This window comes from Mytilus galloprovincialis, chromosome 6 (genome assembly GCF_965363235.1).
Source record: "Mytilus galloprovincialis chromosome 6, xbMytGall1.hap1.1, whole genome shotgun sequence".
NCBI lineage: Eukaryota > Metazoa > Mollusca > Bivalvia > Mytilida > Mytilidae > Mytilus > Mytilus galloprovincialis.
The window spans coordinates 12,310,852-12,328,749 of NC_134843.1; the positions used below are offsets into that span (position 1 = coordinate 12,310,852).

At 32.7% G+C, this 17,898-nt stretch overlaps 2 protein-coding genes across 2 annotated transcripts in view; one reads left to right on the forward strand and one right to left on the reverse strand.

Annotated features, from left to right (window-relative positions):
• The first annotated feature begins 122 nt into the window (after positions 1–122).
• Positions 123–9,059, forward strand: LOC143078964 (cytochrome c1, heme protein, mitochondrial-like). The gene is made up of 8 exons (XM_076254045.1): positions 123–235; positions 2,257–2,298; positions 2,841–2,992; positions 4,202–4,328; positions 5,373–5,543; positions 6,750–6,897; positions 8,059–8,159; positions 8,796–9,059. The coding sequence occupies exons 1-8, from the start codon at positions 164–166 to the stop codon at positions 8,898–8,900; spliced, it is 918 nt and encodes a 305-aa protein (XP_076110160.1). The 5' UTR covers positions 123–163; the 3' UTR covers positions 8,901–9,059.
• A 6,607-nt stretch (positions 9,060–15,666) lies between these two features.
• Positions 15,667–17,898, reverse strand: part of LOC143078965 (conserved oligomeric Golgi complex subunit 4-like) — a 29,682-nt gene continuing 27,450 nt past the window's right edge. Inside the window, exon 22 of the mRNA XM_076254046.1 lies at positions 15,667–17,805. Coding sequence (XP_076110161.1) covers positions 17,763–17,805 — 43 coding nt within the window. The 3' untranslated portion in view covers positions 15,667–17,762. The remainder of the gene's footprint in view (positions 17,806–17,898) is intronic.

The following is a 17,898-nucleotide window of genomic DNA, read 5'->3' on the forward strand; positions in this document are numbered from 1 at the left end:
AGTTTTGCAGACCATTAAAAAGATATTAAAAAATAAAAAAAATACTTGTATTTTTGAAATTTGAATAGAAAATAAAAATATTCGACTTCAACCAAAAGTATTTTGATATATTCAAAAATGACAACTTCCGTTTCGAGGGTCTTTAGACTAAGGTATAGAAAAGATGGCAGCGGTTGCTGGCAGGCTCTCGCGACAAGCTCTTTTAAAGACAAAATCATTGACAAATACACAACAGGTATTGAAATCACTTTGCAGTCATAACCATTATATTCATATCTGTAACTTGTGACAATTATTTTCTTGTTTGAGCTTTAATTAAGGAGAAAACAGCAATTGTTTTTCAAGGTGAACTGATTGACAAGTTGTGTAACCCAAGTTGTGTAACATAAAATGTTACTTAATAAATTTTTTGGAAGTCTCAGAGAAGAGTAATCATATATTTGATATAACAAGAAGTTTTCCTAACTAGATTTTAGCTTCAACAAGTAATAGGCTATTGGGAATGCTCCAAACCTCACACAAAATGCTGTATTGACTATTGTCATTCAGTCTGTTTAGGGTTCATCAAATTATACACCTTATCGCTATTTTGAAATCTGTCCCACTTGTAATTTTGAGGTCATACATCAACTGATCAATCACTTAACCATTGTGGCTTCAGCTATATTCTATTATGACGTCAACATTTTATTGGAACTTTTGAGATGTCCAGTAATGGCAGACAAATACTTGAAATAGTGATAAGGTGTATACACTTGGATTACATACATCATTTCTGGAATCATGTCTTTCACCTAAAAAGATCTTCAATTTTTGCAGGCTTTATGACGTCATTAATAGATCGAAGGCGCGTCTGTATTCCTGCTCTATTAAAAGTTTCCAGCACTTTCAAAATCTTCAATCTGTGTGGTAGTAAGGAAATAATCTCTGTTTCGTAAGAACGTAGTCTTGATTTTCCTGTACGACAGAGGGAGCGTTACCATCTTATTAGATTTTAATTTCCCAAATATTTTGTGCAGTATAAAATCAAACTTTTTCACCTGTTTGCTCAACATATGTTGGAAATGATGATGCATACATTTTTGTCAGATGGTGATGAAAGTCACATGACAGATTTGTCTGAAAACCGTATCCCCGAACTGGTCTATTGGCTGTGTTCACATACACAATGAAATTTTCTCAGAGTACAGACAAAACTGTAATTTGAAAAGTTTTAAAGCCTTCCTGCATGAGATATATATTCATGTTGTTGTTTGAAAAGATGAAAATGTTTGTGGTTTAAGCCAAACATTTTCTTTCATTGCCAAGAAGATGGTAAAATAAACAAACACAAGAGTTTAATTAAAACAGTCCACTCATTTACACTTTTCAAATTACCTTTGTTGTGTTGATTTCTAGTGTCCCTCTATAATCCATATCAATCAATATGTTACAATATAATCATTACATGAAGGGGACTATCTCAAAGATTTTTTGTACCTATAGGAAATGTTGTTTTGTTGATTTTCTTACATTTATTTGGGACATTTTGCTTTGATTGTTATTTGCTTTATATCTGGTGGCAAATATTCCATGGGTGTAAGCGAGATTAATTATATCCCACACAACGAAGTTGTGGAGGGTATAATGTTTTTGATCCGTCCATCAGTCCTGTTTCTTGTCATTGCAACTCCTCTCAAACCACACAACAGAATTTCACGAAACCTTTTTTAGATAATAAGGACATAATATGTAGATGTGCATATCGACAGGAAATTATGATTGAATAATTTTTCTAGGAGTTACGCCCCTTTGAACTTATTTGCTTTAATGTATTAAGTACTGCAACAGTTTGTCATCGCAACTCCTCTGAAACCACACAACAGAATTTAATGAAACTTTGTAGATAATAAGGACATACTATGTAGATGTGATTTGTAGATAATAAGGACATAGACTATGTAGATGTGCTTTGTAGATAATAAGGACATAGACTATGTAGATGTGCATATTGACAGGAAATTATGATTAAATTTTTTTTTCTTATTCAACTTTCTTTTCTTACACTTATTTAATTTTTTAATGACAATATGGGGACGTGGGTATGTGAGTGCACTTATTAAGGTTCTTTTATTGCAAATGTTGTATACTTGTGTAAAGATATATATACAAATTCAATTTTGTATTAATTATTGTCAATACTCATTTAGTACCTTATACCTTATGTACCTATATGTATACAATAACTATGATAATAAAATATTGCTTTTTTCTCAGGCAAGCTTCAGTTTCAAATCAGCATCAAGAGGAAAGAAAGCTGTAAGTTATATTAACTGTATTCCATATTACATTTTTATGCCCCATCTACAATTTATTAGTCTGTCTGTCCCACTTCAGGTTTAAGTTTTTGGTCAAGGTAGTTTTTGATGAAGTTGAAGTCCAATCAACATGAAACTTAGTACACATGTTCCCTCTGCTATGATCTTTCTAATTTAAATGCCAAATTAGATTTTTGACCCCAATTTCACAGTTCACTGAACATAGAAAATCATAGTGCGAGTGGGGCATCCGTGTACTATGGACACATTCGTGTTATTATTTATTTGAGTGGTAAAATTGGTTCTATAAACTCACACTTAATGACAACACTATGACTCAACACTAACAACTGGCAATGTTAATACTTTTTGACACAAATTTTAAAAGTTCAATAAACAAAGGTAGGAATGAAATATATAAAGAGACGCATGATAAATGAGCAATATTGTGACAAACAACTCTAAATTTTTTATTTTGAAAACTAATTGTTTCTGAACCTGTACTGTACTGGGATATCATTGTATTGATGTCTTTTTTCACAGGCTTATGGATTACTTGGAGCAGCTACTGTTGGTAGTATAGGAGCAGTGGGAGCAGCCTTGGCCTTCCCTGTATTAGCCAGTGAATTAGAGTTACATCCCCCTCATTATAAATGGAGTCATCACGGAATGTTCAGTTCTATTGACATGAAAAGGTATGGCTAACAAATGTTTTTCTCTTATATATTTGTGAGATTTCTTTACAAAATACTTAAAAGCAGTTGCCTGAGTTGGCTACTTGAACAACACATAAGAGTTATTGACGTTAAATGATGATTGTTTAAAAAATATGTATGTTTTTGTTTTGCCTGAGATGGAAACTTATCCTTTTCCAACTGCTTATGTTTTTTATATGACTTCATATTTGACAATATATAGAGAGTTGAATAATTCCTATCTTGTTTACATCTGTCTAATGATCAGATATTATGTCTGACACTGTCTATTGTTCTTTAACGCTTGTAATGAGTAAATGACTGCTTAAAAACTGTTACGTTCTTTTTATGTGAGGCAAAATAATTGAGACATAATATTTTCTGGTCTGTGCATCCCTCTGTTAGTCTTTAAGGTTAAAGCCTACTGTAAAGTTAGTTTACAATGAAGGTGTTTTTCATCAATTTGAAACTTACTACATTCTTCATGATATGAACTTTTTGTGCCAAATTTCAGTTTTGACCTGGTTACACAGTATACTTAATATAGAAATGTGGTTATGAGAAATCAGTACATTCTCTGCATAAAGTATTTGGTTATGTTTACATTGAAACTTAAAACATGTCATGGTGTCGTTAGGTTAGCTTTTAAGAATATATGACAAATTATGATTATTACCCGTTTCATGTACATTGGTTATTTGAAGCAGGATTTGTGTCCATATTTTTATCACTTTTTTTCCTCCAACATCAGTGATAGAAACATTTCAAGTTAGTTACATTGTATGTCTATCAGACAGGGTTCACCTGACGGACCACATTTGTTAGTTCAGTGATCAGACCCATTTCTCAACCATATGCAATGTAAATAATAGTCACCTTCTGTTGGACTTGTAAATCTGTGACTCATTATATATCGTATTATTTCAGAAAACTGAAACCTGAATGATTGTTGAACATTTCAGACTGTATCATTGATCTATAAAGCTACTTATATAAAAAAGATGTGGTATGATTGTCTAGGAGACAAGTCTTCAAAAGAGACCAAATGATACAGAAATTAACAACTATAGGTCATGGTATAGCTTTCAACAATAAGCAAAACTCATACCGCATAGTCAGCAAATTCCATATCGCATAGTTGTTTTGATTACTAAGGTTTTGAAATGTTAAAATTATTTCATACATAATAAATTCAATATTTTATTGCAGTGTACGGAGAGGATATGAAGTGTATAAACAAGTGTGTGCTGCATGTCACAGTCTGAAATATTTGGCATACAGAGAAATGGTGGGATCCTTCTTGTCAGAAGATGAGGCTAAAGAGGAAGCTAAATCGGTAACAATCATAACAAACGACTAAATGAACAATATTAAAATTAAATTTTAAAACCATTAACTCATGTCTATATATTAGAAATTTCTTCCTCAACCAATTTAAAATCCTCAACCAGAATGGACAAGTTATAATATTAGATGTCTAAACATTAAAGTATATGTATAAATATTTAATGTGAAAAGTGTATAAAAAATAAGAATGTTTACTTATGTTTTGTACCTCCTGTGTAGCATTTTCACTAAAAATGCTCAAACAGTTATTCAGTGTTTTCCATTCGGCATTTAAGCCGGGTGTGCCGACCACCTTCTTTTGAAAGCCGACCACCTTTCGATTTTAGGAGGTGGTCGGCTTTTTTTTTCAAAATCCGGATTTTTTTCGGTTCCGTACCGTTAAAATTTGAATACTAATCCCGCCTTGTTTTCATTGACAAAGATGGCGTCCAATCGTCAAATTTCAATGTTTTCATTAATCAATCGGGGGAAAAGAAAGGAAGTTGACGATGATGATAAAGAAAATACTAGACCAAATAAGTTAAATAAAATTGATAGTAATGTTGAAGTTGTGGAAATTGAACAAAAATCAACCAAACAACGGAAAAGACACGCAAGTGAAGACAAATATGAGCAAGACTTCAAATGACTTATAGTCACATAGGAAGGATACTACTGTTCTGTGTGCCAAAAATACGGCACAAAAGCAAGAAACAAAACAGAAACCTGGATCGAAAGGCCTTAAATCCATGCTGATGAATAAAATTGTAAATGAAAGAAGAGATAAAAGAGATAAATTTTTGAAAAAATAAAATCAAAGAATATTTGACAATTAATATGACTACTTCTATTAATGTTTGTTCAACTCCATAAAATGTGAATATTATACTAATCTTTATTTCTGTGACCCCCACGTGCACCCACAGTAAATTAAAAAAGGTTGGACATTTTAAAAAAAAACCACCCGGTTGCAAGTTATTTTTTTAAAACACCCACCTTACCTTAGTGAAAAAAGGAAAACACTGAGTTATTCTAATAATTATCATTTTGATAGGTAATGATAACAGATGGGCCAGATGATAACGGGAACATGTTTGAACGACCAGGAAAGTTAGCTGACTATATTCCCTCACCTTATAAAAATGAAGAAGCTGCAAAGGCTGCCAATAATGGAGCAGTGCCTCCAGATCTTACCTATATTGTCCCTGGTGTAGAAGGGGAAGAAGTAAGTATAATGGAGCAGGGCCTCCAGATCTTACCTATATTGTCCCTGGTGTAGAAGGGGAAGAAGTAAGTATAATGGAGCAGTGCCTCCAGATCTTACCTATATTGTCCCTGGTGTAGAAGGGGAAGAAGTAAGTATAATGGAGCAGTGCCTCCAGATCTTACCTATATTGTCCCTGGTGTAGAAGGGGAAGAAGTAAGTATAATAGCAGTGCCTCCTGATCTTACCTATATTGTCCCTGGTGTAGAAGGGGAAGAAGTAAGTATAATGGAGCAGTGCCTCCAGATCTTACCTAACTTGTCCCTGGTGTAGAAAGGGAAGAAGTAAGTATAATGGAGCAGTGCCTCCAGATCTTACCTATATTGTCCCTGGTGTAGAAGGGGAAGAAGTAAGTATAATGGAGCAGTGCCTCCAGATCTTACCTATATTGTCCCTGGTGTAGAAGGGGAAGAAGTAAGTATAATGGAGCAGTGCCTCCAGATTTTACCTATATTGTCCCTGGTGTAGAAGGGGAAGAAGTAAGTATAACGGAGCAGTACCTCCAGATCTTACCTATATTGTCCCTGGTGTAGAAAGGGAAGAAGTAAGTATAATGGAGCAGTGCCTCCAGATCTTACCTATATTGTCCCTGGTGTAGAAGGGGAAGAAGTAAGTATAATGGAGCAGTGCCTCCAGATCAGATAAAAAAATAAAAGACATATATTTTGTAAATATATGCGTAAAAATAGACATAAAGATAAAAACATAGATCTGGACACCCTGTTTCTTGCAAACAAACTTAAATTGCCGAAAATGATTGAGAAATATCATATTGTGTCATCCTAGTAGACTTTAAATATTTTTCTTCTGATGATTTAAGTTATTTTTTTGTTAGCAGGATAGCACATAGCACAGCTGTAGCAGACTTAAAAATCACTTATATTGTTGTTTCTTCATCCTCGTGACACTATCTTAATCATAGTTCCTTATAACAGATGGACAAAATTCATCCAAATTTATATGTAATCTTCTTACTATTTGAAGGTTTCATCTGATTACTTTTTGGGGTTTTCCATACTAAAATAAATAACAAAGTTATTTCTGTCCGACGACCCACACTCAAATTTGTTCGCCTCCCACATATTTTTGACATGTAACTATATATTTTGTCATAACTTTTAAAACTTCCAGTAGGTATGTTAGTATTGATGTATGTTTTTGTTTCAGAACTACATCTTTTCATTACTGACTGGATATTGTGATGCCCCAGCTGGAGTAGAGGTACCAGAAGATGGCCATTTTAATCCTTATTTCACTGGTGGTGTGATAGCCATGGCTGAAGCATTATATACTGACATCATAGAATATTCTGATGGTAAGTATATAACCTGTGTGTGTTTATGTCTGAACTTATTGAAACTTATTGGAACTTATTGGGGACAATAAATGACCAGTGTTAAGAGAGAGCCATTTCTCTTGCACATAAATGACACCCTTGTAAATTTCGAAAAAGAGCAGGCTAATGCCTCTACAAGGCAGCACTCACACCCGCAAAGTGGAAAGTGATTAATATAAGTTGCAAAATTTGTTTCCCAATCCACTGTAAATAAATATGTTTAATTTAACTTATTGAATATAAATGATAATACCTGCTTTAAAGAACTGGTGTTATGTGAGTAATGTTTCTTTGACATGCCAAGGAACAATAAGTGTATGCCTACTTCTCAAACACACAAACAAATGCATGTTTGGAAAATTACGCTTCAGCGGCATTGTTCCGATATCATTGACCAGAACAACAGGAAGTCGATTATTTTTGAAATTACCTGAGTTTCATTAGACCTTTGATAACAGTAACAAAAAGATTATTTACCTGAAATTTTGTGGGGAGAAGGGGGTTCGGACTATGTACCAGTGAGAAATATACAAGCTTTTCTACGGTATTTATTTGTACAATTGAGGTAGTCTTGACCTATTCATTTGTCTTTAAAAAAAACAGCCAGTTGTCATCTACACTTCAAACACACACATATACAAATATCAATTATATGCTTACGAGACATGTTGCATTGTTAAACTAATTACGGTATTTGAAAATCAAGACTTGCATAAAAAATATCCCAATATTAGAGACAGTGGCGTCATTTTTCTTCAGAGCTTTCAGCTCTTTGATTAAATTTTTTTTTCTTTAATATCAGGAGTCGGTTTAAAAAAAAAACTAAGAATGATCGTAAGTCATGAGCAATTCATTATACTAATGATCAATCTTAGTGTAACTTTTTTTGAGAAACCAACTCCAGGATTATATAGAACAACTGTTGTATCCTTTAATCACAGAGGAATAGAACAAGTACTATAGAAGACACCATTACCCACCCCCACTCCCAATATTTTCTGAAGTCTTAAAAATTACATCAAAAGTAAGTTTTGATAACAAGTACATGAAGACATTATTGTTATTACAAGTTTAATTTTAGGGAATGAGTTTTTCAAAATGTTGATTACATTTGGCATTAAACCCTCTATCTTTTAACAGGTACACCAGCCACAAAGAGCCAGTTAGCTAAAGATGTAGCTACATTTTTAGTGTGGACATCAATGCCAGACTACGATGATAGAAAGAAACTTGCTCTCAAGGTAATGTATTTTTACCATTTGCTTACCTTTTATATTTTCAAAATATTTTACCAACTAGAATCGTGATCAGAATAATATACAACCCAAAACTTTCAAAAATAGGGAAGAAATTTGTTTCTTTCAAAATTAATTCATTTTCATTTATCAAGATTCTAGTTCTGGATCTAGAAATACAATGTATTAACATACTGTAATGACAATTTAATATTTAAGATTATGTTAAGTCTCTGATTATTGTTTGTATATATATAATAAATCAAAAGGCATGAATAAAAGGATTTGATTGCTACTATATAAGTCAATAAGAGAGCAAACCAACTATAAAAACAGCGTAAGTACTCTGGACTTCAACAATAGACAGAGTACTAAACAATATATGAAGTTAGTTTGTTTACATACGTCATGTATTCATACTAGAAAAGAGGAGATCTGTGTATCAATTCCTGACACAAAATCAAAACATGCATTACACAACTTTAATTGCTCTTCAATTGAGTCACACTGTGTCTTAAACATGGACAGTCTGATTTCCATAATTCAACCACTGTAAAAGTTATTTCTTAGTCTTGATTCTTTATGATATTGCTGTAATAATTTGAAAATATTATTATTAAATTTTACTCAATTTAATTTCAGATTTTGGGCTTGTTAGGAACAATGATGTTTGTATCATACTATGCTAAACGACATTATTTCACTGTTCTTAAGGCAAGAAAAATTGCACTACGAGAAGGAAAATAACCTCAAGACATTGTTAGATAATAAGTTATTCTCAAGGCGGTTTTGTGTATTTATGTAAAAAAAAATCTTTTACTTTTAGTTTATAAATGTGAATAAAAGAAGCTATTAATGTAACATCAATTAATATAGAATAAATGTTATGGTTTTATCTGAACAAAATTTGTATTTTATTTGAAATGCCCACTATTGTATTTTTATAAATATATAGAGTTACATTATTTAGTTAGTAAGTCACTTAGAAAGTCAAATAAAGTAGAAAAGGTTATCCCTGTACATTTATTATCAGTGAATGTAAAAACAGGGCAGATCCATTGTCTGATGAAATTACAGCGACAGGTTAAAACTCAAAAAAAGAAATAAATAACATTAGGGAAGTGGTTGACAGTTTTTATACGACCGCAAATTTTGAAAAAATTTTCGTCGTATATTGCTATCACGTTGGCGTCTGCGTCGTCGTCGTCGTCGTCGTCGTCGTCGTCGTTGTCCGGCGTCCGAATACTTTTAGTTTTCGCACTCTAACTTTAGTAAAAGTGAATAGAAATCTATGAAATTTTAACACAAGGTTTATGACCATAAAAGGAAGGTTGGTATTGATTTTGGGAGTTTTGGTCCCAACATTTTAGGAATAAGGGGCCAAAAAGGGCCCAAATAAGCATTTTCTTGGTTTTCGCACCATAACTTTAGTTTAAGTTAATAGAAATCTATGAAATTTTGACACAAGGTTTATGACCACAAAAGAAAGATTGGGATTGATTTTGGGAGTTTTGGTTTCAATAGTTTAGGATTAAGGGGCCAATAAAGGGCCCAAATAAGCATTTTTCTTGGTTTTTGCACAATAACCTTAGGTTAAGTAAATGGAAATCTATGAAATTTAAACACAATGTTTATGACCACAAAAGGAAGGTTGGTATTTATTTTGGGAGTTTAGGACCCAACAGATTAGGAATTAGGGGCCAAAAAGGGACCCAAATAAGCATTTTTCTTGGTTTTCGCACTATAATGTTAGTATAAGTAAATACAAATCTATGAAATTTAAACACAAGGCTTATGACCATAAAAGGAAGGTTGGTATTGATTTTGGGAGTTTTGGTCCCAACAGTTTAGGAAAAAGGGGCCCAAAGGGTCCAAAATTAAACTTTGTTTGATTTCATCAAAATTGAATAATTGGGGTTCTTTGATATGCCGAATCTAACTGTATATGTAGATTCTCAACTTTTGGTCCCGTTTTCAAATTGGTCTACATTAAGGTCCAAAGGGTCCAAAATTAAACTTAGTTTGATTTTGACAAAAAATGAATCGGTTGGGTTCTTTGATATGTTGAATCTAAAAATGTACTTAGATTCTTGATTATTGAAGTTTTTTTGGTCCAGTTTTCAAATTGGTCTACATTAAGGTCCAAAGGGTCCAAAATTAAACTTTGTTTGATTTCATCAAACATTGAATCCTTGGTTTTCTTTGATATGCCAAATCTAACTGTGTATGTAGATTCTTCATTTTTGGTCCTGTTTTCAAATTTCAAATTCTACATTAAAGTCCAAAGGGTCCAAAATTAAACTAAGTTTGATTTTAACAAAAATTGAATTCTTGGGCCTCTTTGATATGCTGAATCTAAACATGTACTTAGATTTTTGATTATGGGCCCAGTTTTCAAGTTGGTCCAAATCAGGATCTAAAATTATTATATTAAGTATTGTGCAATAGCAAGTCTTTTCAATTGCACAGTATTGTGCAATGGCAAGAAATATCTAATTGCACAATATTGTGAAATAGCAAATTTTTTTTTAATTAGAGTTATCTTTCTTTGTCCAGAATAGTAAGCAAGAAATATCCTATTTGTGCAATAGCAAGAATTTTTTTTAATTGGAGTTATCTTTCTTTGTCCAGAATCAACTTAAATCTTTGTTATATACAATATACAATGTATATACACTTTTTACTACCAACTGATAAATTTAAATAATCTTTACCATTCAGTGATAACAAGCAGTTTTTTTACATCTTAATATTTTATGATGTATTTAAATGAGTAGTTATTGTTGCAAACTCCATTAGAAATTTGAATTGATATCAGTTTTGAAAAAGGGAAACGGGGATGTGAAAAAAAAGGGGGGGGGGTTAAATTTTTCTCATTTCAGATTTCATAAATAAAAAGAAAATTTCTTCAAACATTTTTTTGAGAGGATTAATATTCAACAGCATAGTGATTTGCTCAAAGGCAAAAAAAACCTTTTAAGTTCATTAGACCACATTCATTCTGTGTCAGAAACCTATGCTGTGTCAACTATTTAATTTTAGATTTAAAAAGTTTGAAGAAGAAATCTTTAATTGATTTGTAAAATCTTGGCATTTGTTTTGTGTAAAAAAAAAACCATGTAATGTCAAAAATTTGATCACAATCCAAATTCAGAGCTGTATCATGCTTGAATGTTTTGTCCATACTTGCCCCAACTGTTCAGGGTTCGACCTCTGCGGTCGTATAAAGCTGCGCCCTGCGGAGCACCTGGTTTCCTATCAAAGAGGGTTATCATCATCTCATATCCCTGAATAAAACACTGGTCAAGGTTCATTTCTGAATGCAGATTTACAAAGTACTCTTTCTGAAAAAAAAGGATTGGAATGGCGGTTACAATGAAATGTACCACATTAATATGTTGCAATATTGATGTTGAAATGTCTAACTTTGGTTGCCAGGCATACATTCATTTTCCTGTTATAAATAATATATGTTTTGGTGAAAGGTAATTCTGTACATTGGCATCACTTCTGTTGTCTTTGTTGTCATCTGCAATTCCTTTAAAAAAATGGCATAAATGTAGGACAACGGGATAATTTAAAAATGTCTTTGGCATCAAAAATAATTGTCAACAATCATTCATGATTGGTACTTGGTATGCAGTGAATTTGAGGTCCCAAATCTCAAGACCTTTTAAAATTTTCACAATGATGTCAAATTTCCATCTATTTGGATTTGGAAATGTGAAAGAACCAGGTATTATTAACTTTCACACCTATTTTGCAATCACTTATTCACCTGGGTTATGATGAAACATGTTATGTGTATGAGGGGTCTCACTATATATCCTGAAAATGCTTACCTTTCTAGAGCAGCCTTTTCCATCCCTGGCATTCACTGGTATTCTGGTTGCTTTTGCTTGTATTGTTCCAAGTTTTGTTGTGTAATTTTATATTTCGTAATATCTAAGCTGTTTCTTGTTTCTTTCATTCATGATTTGGTCATTTTATTCCAAAAATATTCCAAATGGTGTATTTGAAAGGTTCTCATTTGGTTTTGCATAATAGAGTTGAGAAATTTAACCTAGAGTTATGGTTTTCAGTATTGTCGGAAGGCTTTGCAAGAGTCATATTCCAGTTCCAAAATGTGTTCTACTTTATCATGATTATCATTGAACATGATTATCGAATGCATTTGTAGATTAACAAAGGAGAAGCAGCTATATCACTTGTTAGTTTTCTGTGGAATAAAGGAGTATTCTGAATATTAGTTAACATGTTGATAATCTTGAGCTTGAAATTACCGTAGGTTCAGATTGTTCATTGTAATGTTGCGTAATCTGTTTCATTGCAAATGGTAAAAAAGGTCTGCCATTAGCACTACTACATTCCCTAAAAGAAATTAATGCAAACAACCACTGATGAGTGCCCTGAACTTGGGCAGGATCCAATTTGCATTATAGTAGTGCATAAACAGAATGTACCAATGGTCCATACAGAAAAAGCACTCTGTTGTACCAGGATTAAACCAGATGCTCTGCAGGGCCCAGCTTTATACGACCGCAGAGTTCGAACCCTGAACATTGGGCACAACATTCAAGCTTGATACAGCTCTGAATTTGGATTGGGATTAAATAGTTGTCACAATACAGGTTTCTGACACATAATGAATGTGGTCTAAGAACCTAAACTTAAAAACTTTAAATTTAAAATTGGACATTACCTTTTATGGTACAATATCCAAAATCTAAATACATGGTTAGATTCAGCATATCAAAGAACCCCAAGAATTCAATTTTTGATGAAATCAAATAAAGTTCAATTTTGGACCCTTTAAACCTCAATGTGGACCAATCTGATAACCGGGCCCAAACATGTCTCGCCTTCTATACTAATCATTGATATTATGTTGATAGTCCTTAGTATAAAGCTTAGTTTTATTACAACTGTCTCATAAACTTAACATTAACCAAGATAACTAAACAAAGACCAATGAACCTTGAAAATGAGGTCAAGGTCAGATGAACCATGCCAGGCAGACATGTACAGCGAACAATGCTTCTATACAACATATATAGTTGACCAATTACTTATAGTTTAAGAAAAATAGACCAAAACACAAAAACTAAACACTGTGCAATGAACCATGAAAATGAGGTCACCGTCAAATAAAACCTGTGCGACTGACATAAAGATCATTTAATATTTCCATACACCAAATATAGTTGACCTATGGCATACAGTATTAGATAAAAAGACCAAAACTCAAAAACTTAACTTTGACCACTGAACCATGAAAATGAGGTCAAGGTCACATGACATCTGCCCGCTAGACATGTACACCTTACCATCATTCCATACAACAAATATAGCAGACCTATTGCATATAGTATGAGAAAAACAGACCAAAACACAAAAATTTAACTATAACCACTGAACCATGAAAATGAGGTCAAGGTCAGATGACACCTGCCAGTTGGACATGTACACCTTACAGTCCTTCCATACACCGAATATACTAGCCCTATTGCTTATAGTATCTGAGATATGGACTTGACCACCAAAACTTAACCTTGATCACTGATCCATGAAATGAGGTCGAGGTCAAGTGAAAACTGTCTGACAGACATGAGGACCTTGCAAGGTACGCACATACCAAATATAGTTATCCTATTACTTATAATAAGAGAGAATTCAACATTACAAAAAATTTGAACTTTTTTTTCAAGTGGTCACTGAACCATGAAAATGAGGTCAAGGACATTGGACATGTGACTGACGGAAACTCCGTAACATGAAGCATCTATATACAAAGTATGAAGCATTCAGGTCTTCCACCTTCTGAAATATAAAGCTTTTAAGAAGTGAGCTAACACCGCCGCCGCCGCCGCCGTAGCCGCCGCCGGATCACTATCCCTATGTCGAGCTTTCTGCAACAAAAGTTGCAGGCTCGACAAAAATCTAAATACATGGTTAGATTAAGCATATATCAAAGAACCCCATACATTCAATTTTTGTTGAAATCACAAAGTTTAATTTGGACTGCAATTTGAACCAACTTGAAAACTGGGCCTATAATCAAAAATCTAAATACAGGTTTAGATTCAGCATATCAAAGAACCCCAAGGATTCAATTTTTGTTGATATCAAACAAAGTTTTATTTTGGACCAACTTGAAAACTGGGCCCATAATAAAAATTATAAGTACATGTTTAGATTCAGCATATCAAAGAACCCCAAGGATTCAATTTTTGTTGAAATCAAACAAAGTTTAATTTTGGACCACGATTTGGACCAACTTGAAAACTGGGCCCATCATAAAAAATCTAAGTACATGTTTAGATTCAGCATATAAAATAAACCCGAAGAATTCAATTTTTGTTGAAATCAAACAAAGTTTAATTTTGGACCCCAATTTTGACTAACTTGAAAACTGGGCCAATAATGAAAAATCTGACTACATGTTTAGATTCAGCATATCAAAGAACCCCAAGAATTCATTTTTTGTTAAAATCAAACTTAGTTTAATTTTGGACCCTTTGGACCTTAATGTAGACCAATTTGAAAATGGGACCAAAAATTAAGAATCTACATACACAGTTAGATTCGGCATATCAAAGAACCCCAATTATTCAATTTTTGATGAATTCAAACAAAGTTTAATTTTGGACCCTTTGGGCCCATTATTCCTAAACTGTTTGGACCTCAACTCCCAAAATCAATCCCAACCTTCCTTTTGTGTTCATAAACCTTGTGTTTAAATTTCATAGATTTCTATTTACTTAAACTCAAGTTATTGTGCAAAAACCAAGAAAATGCTTATTTGGGCCCTTTTTGGCCCCTAATTCCCAAACTGTTAGGACCAAAACTTCCAAAATCAATCCCAACCTTCCTTTTATGGTCATAAACCTTGTGTTTAAATTTCATAGATTTCTATTCACTTATACTAAAGTTATAGTGCGAAAACCAAAAGTCTTCGGACGGCGACGCCGCCAACGTGATACCAATACACGACCAAAAAATTTTCAATTTTTGCGGTCGTATAAAGACACTTAAAATACAGGTACAAGCAAATTGAAAGTAAATAAAGTATATTAAATGCTTCCATTTACTTACAGCATGTTCAAAGTACAAATCAAGCTGATATGGAACCATACTGTCAAAAGCATGGTTTTCTGCATAGATATCCAGAAGTAGATTTTATAAACTTGACACTGTTAACAACCCAGTATTACTTGATCTTGTACTATGCCTAAAGTAAATTAATTGCAAAGATTGCTTTTAAGAACCAGCTGTTGTCACAGAAAAGGATTTAAGGACACCAGTGATACACATATCAAAGCAAAAAATCAAAACTTTCAAACTGCATAGGCTGCATGTACGCACACCTTTAAATTGGATATAATTATTAAAACTCCTAGGAAATCTACAAAACTGGTACCTTAAATTGGGAAATTTTGTTGTCATTACCTTCATGTATAAATCAACAAAGCTTTAAGTATTATCAACACTTTAGAAGGCATAAAATTGAAAATTGTAGAACTTAATATTTTATTATCCCTCTGAAAGGATTACATTATGTACACTTGCAATGGTCCATAATAAAAGATAACAACAATATCCATTCAAACATACTGTATACTATAAAAAAGAAGTACAAGGTCACAGGTATAGTACTGTATCATTAAATAAGGGCATGATTATGTGAATATGACATTTCATCACCTAGAATAAACAACAAAATTAACTGCATGATGACATCCTTTGATGAATTACCTTTCTCAACAATTCTGTGAAATAATGATATTTTCCTTGAACACCTGTGAGATAATTATAGCAATTTACATGGTAATAAATATAAATTAGATTTAATCTCAACTAAGTACTGGTTTAGGCCAGGGTTTTTTGTTGGACTGAAATTCATCAAACTTGAAACATTCTACCCTTCTGAACAGGCCTGGTTTATCAAATAGAGAAGCCATAAACACTGAATTTAAGAAAGGAGTAAACAATTGAAAATTGATTTCGAGTTTAATTTTGATGTAAAAGTTCAGAAATCTTCTTTGTTTAGAAGTATAAAGCAGAAAAAGCACCCACATCTGGGTTATATGTTATACGGCAACATTTATTTGACAGTTTTAATAATGAGATGAAACAAACCCTCTCAACATCTACCAAGGATGTGGTAGTCAAATGAAAACATGACTATGGTTATTATTGTTTTATGACAGTCAGAAAAAAAAGAAGAAGTTAAATGTCTCCAAAAGAGGTGGATAGCTATCTCAAATGCTTGCAAAAGTTAGAATAACAGTCTTGAGATTAAGTAAACCTCATAATTGTGGATAATTGATGAATATTTTTACCTAAAAGTAATGATAACTGTTAAGAGAATGTTCAACCTGTAATCATTTTACATTATATATAAATTGCACTATAAACACACAATATCACAGAACATATTTCATTTAATGAAAACAATTAATGTATTCTCTCAATCACACAATTCTTTCAACAATGTTTACATTTAATCAATTTCCTCAATTCCACACACACTTTCTTTCATCTATACTTTGTTTAACAAAGCATCTAGTGTTTTAGATATTGGTTTAACTTATGCCATCCTGAACATGCATGAACTATTTGCCACTGGACGTTAAGCAACCATCAATCAATCAATGATACATACACAAAACAACTGACCAATCACTCTTAAGTTTTAAAAAAAATCGACAAACTTACAAATTAGAAATATAACAATATCTAATATCATTTAAATTAGCATCTCAATCAGTGTATTAACAAACGCACTCAAGAATTTATCAGACATGCAAGGGTGCATACCAAATTCAGTGATGAAATCCTGTTAAAAACATGCACAATTTTTCTTGACCGAGTGGAGAAAAAAAGAGGTAAAGATGCCAAGGGACAATAAAAATTCATAAGTAGAAGAAAAACTGACAATACAGAACCATGGCGATGGTCATGGGCTAACAACAGTTTACAAGACACAACACAGAAAACTAAAAACTGAGAAATCAAACCCTCTAAAAAGCAGGAATGATTGCGGGTGCTTCAAGAATAGAACCACCCTACTCCCCAAGTGGTTCCTGGCAAGTACAAATTCTGTGATGTTACAAGCAATATTTCTTTTCAATTATTTTATCTCTCCAAAAAGATTTTTTTTCCATCATGCTGCAGACATTTGCTTTTAACTAACTCATCAAATGATACAACAATGCTTTTTCTTAAAAAGTCCTCGCCAGAAAGGTGGCACAAACGTATACAACACAAGGCTTTTTATGAATCTGAAAGAACCTGGATTTCATTGTTTATAGATGATCTACTTAAGATCTGAATTGTTTCTTTATTGCATTTTATGTTGTTTACACTTTATGGATAAACACAGCTTATTTTTTAACCTCTGAGTCGATACTACAAACATCACTTTATTTATTCCTGATGACAATAATATATAAATAAATACACTGCATAGATTACCACTTTCACATTAATATTTTCTTTTTCATAAAAACCTTCAATAAATAATGATATAGCTCCAAATACAATATCGTCCCTCAAAACAAACATACAATCATAACATCACATTATTAAAACCTAGTCACTCATTTCTCACAACTTTAATTTCTTGATTTCATCACTTCTAAAGTCCACTCTGTAAATATAAAAAAAAGCAAAGTAATCTTGTAGTCCAAACCAGGCATTGTAATTCATATAACCACGAGCTAAATTGTAAAAATACATTTAA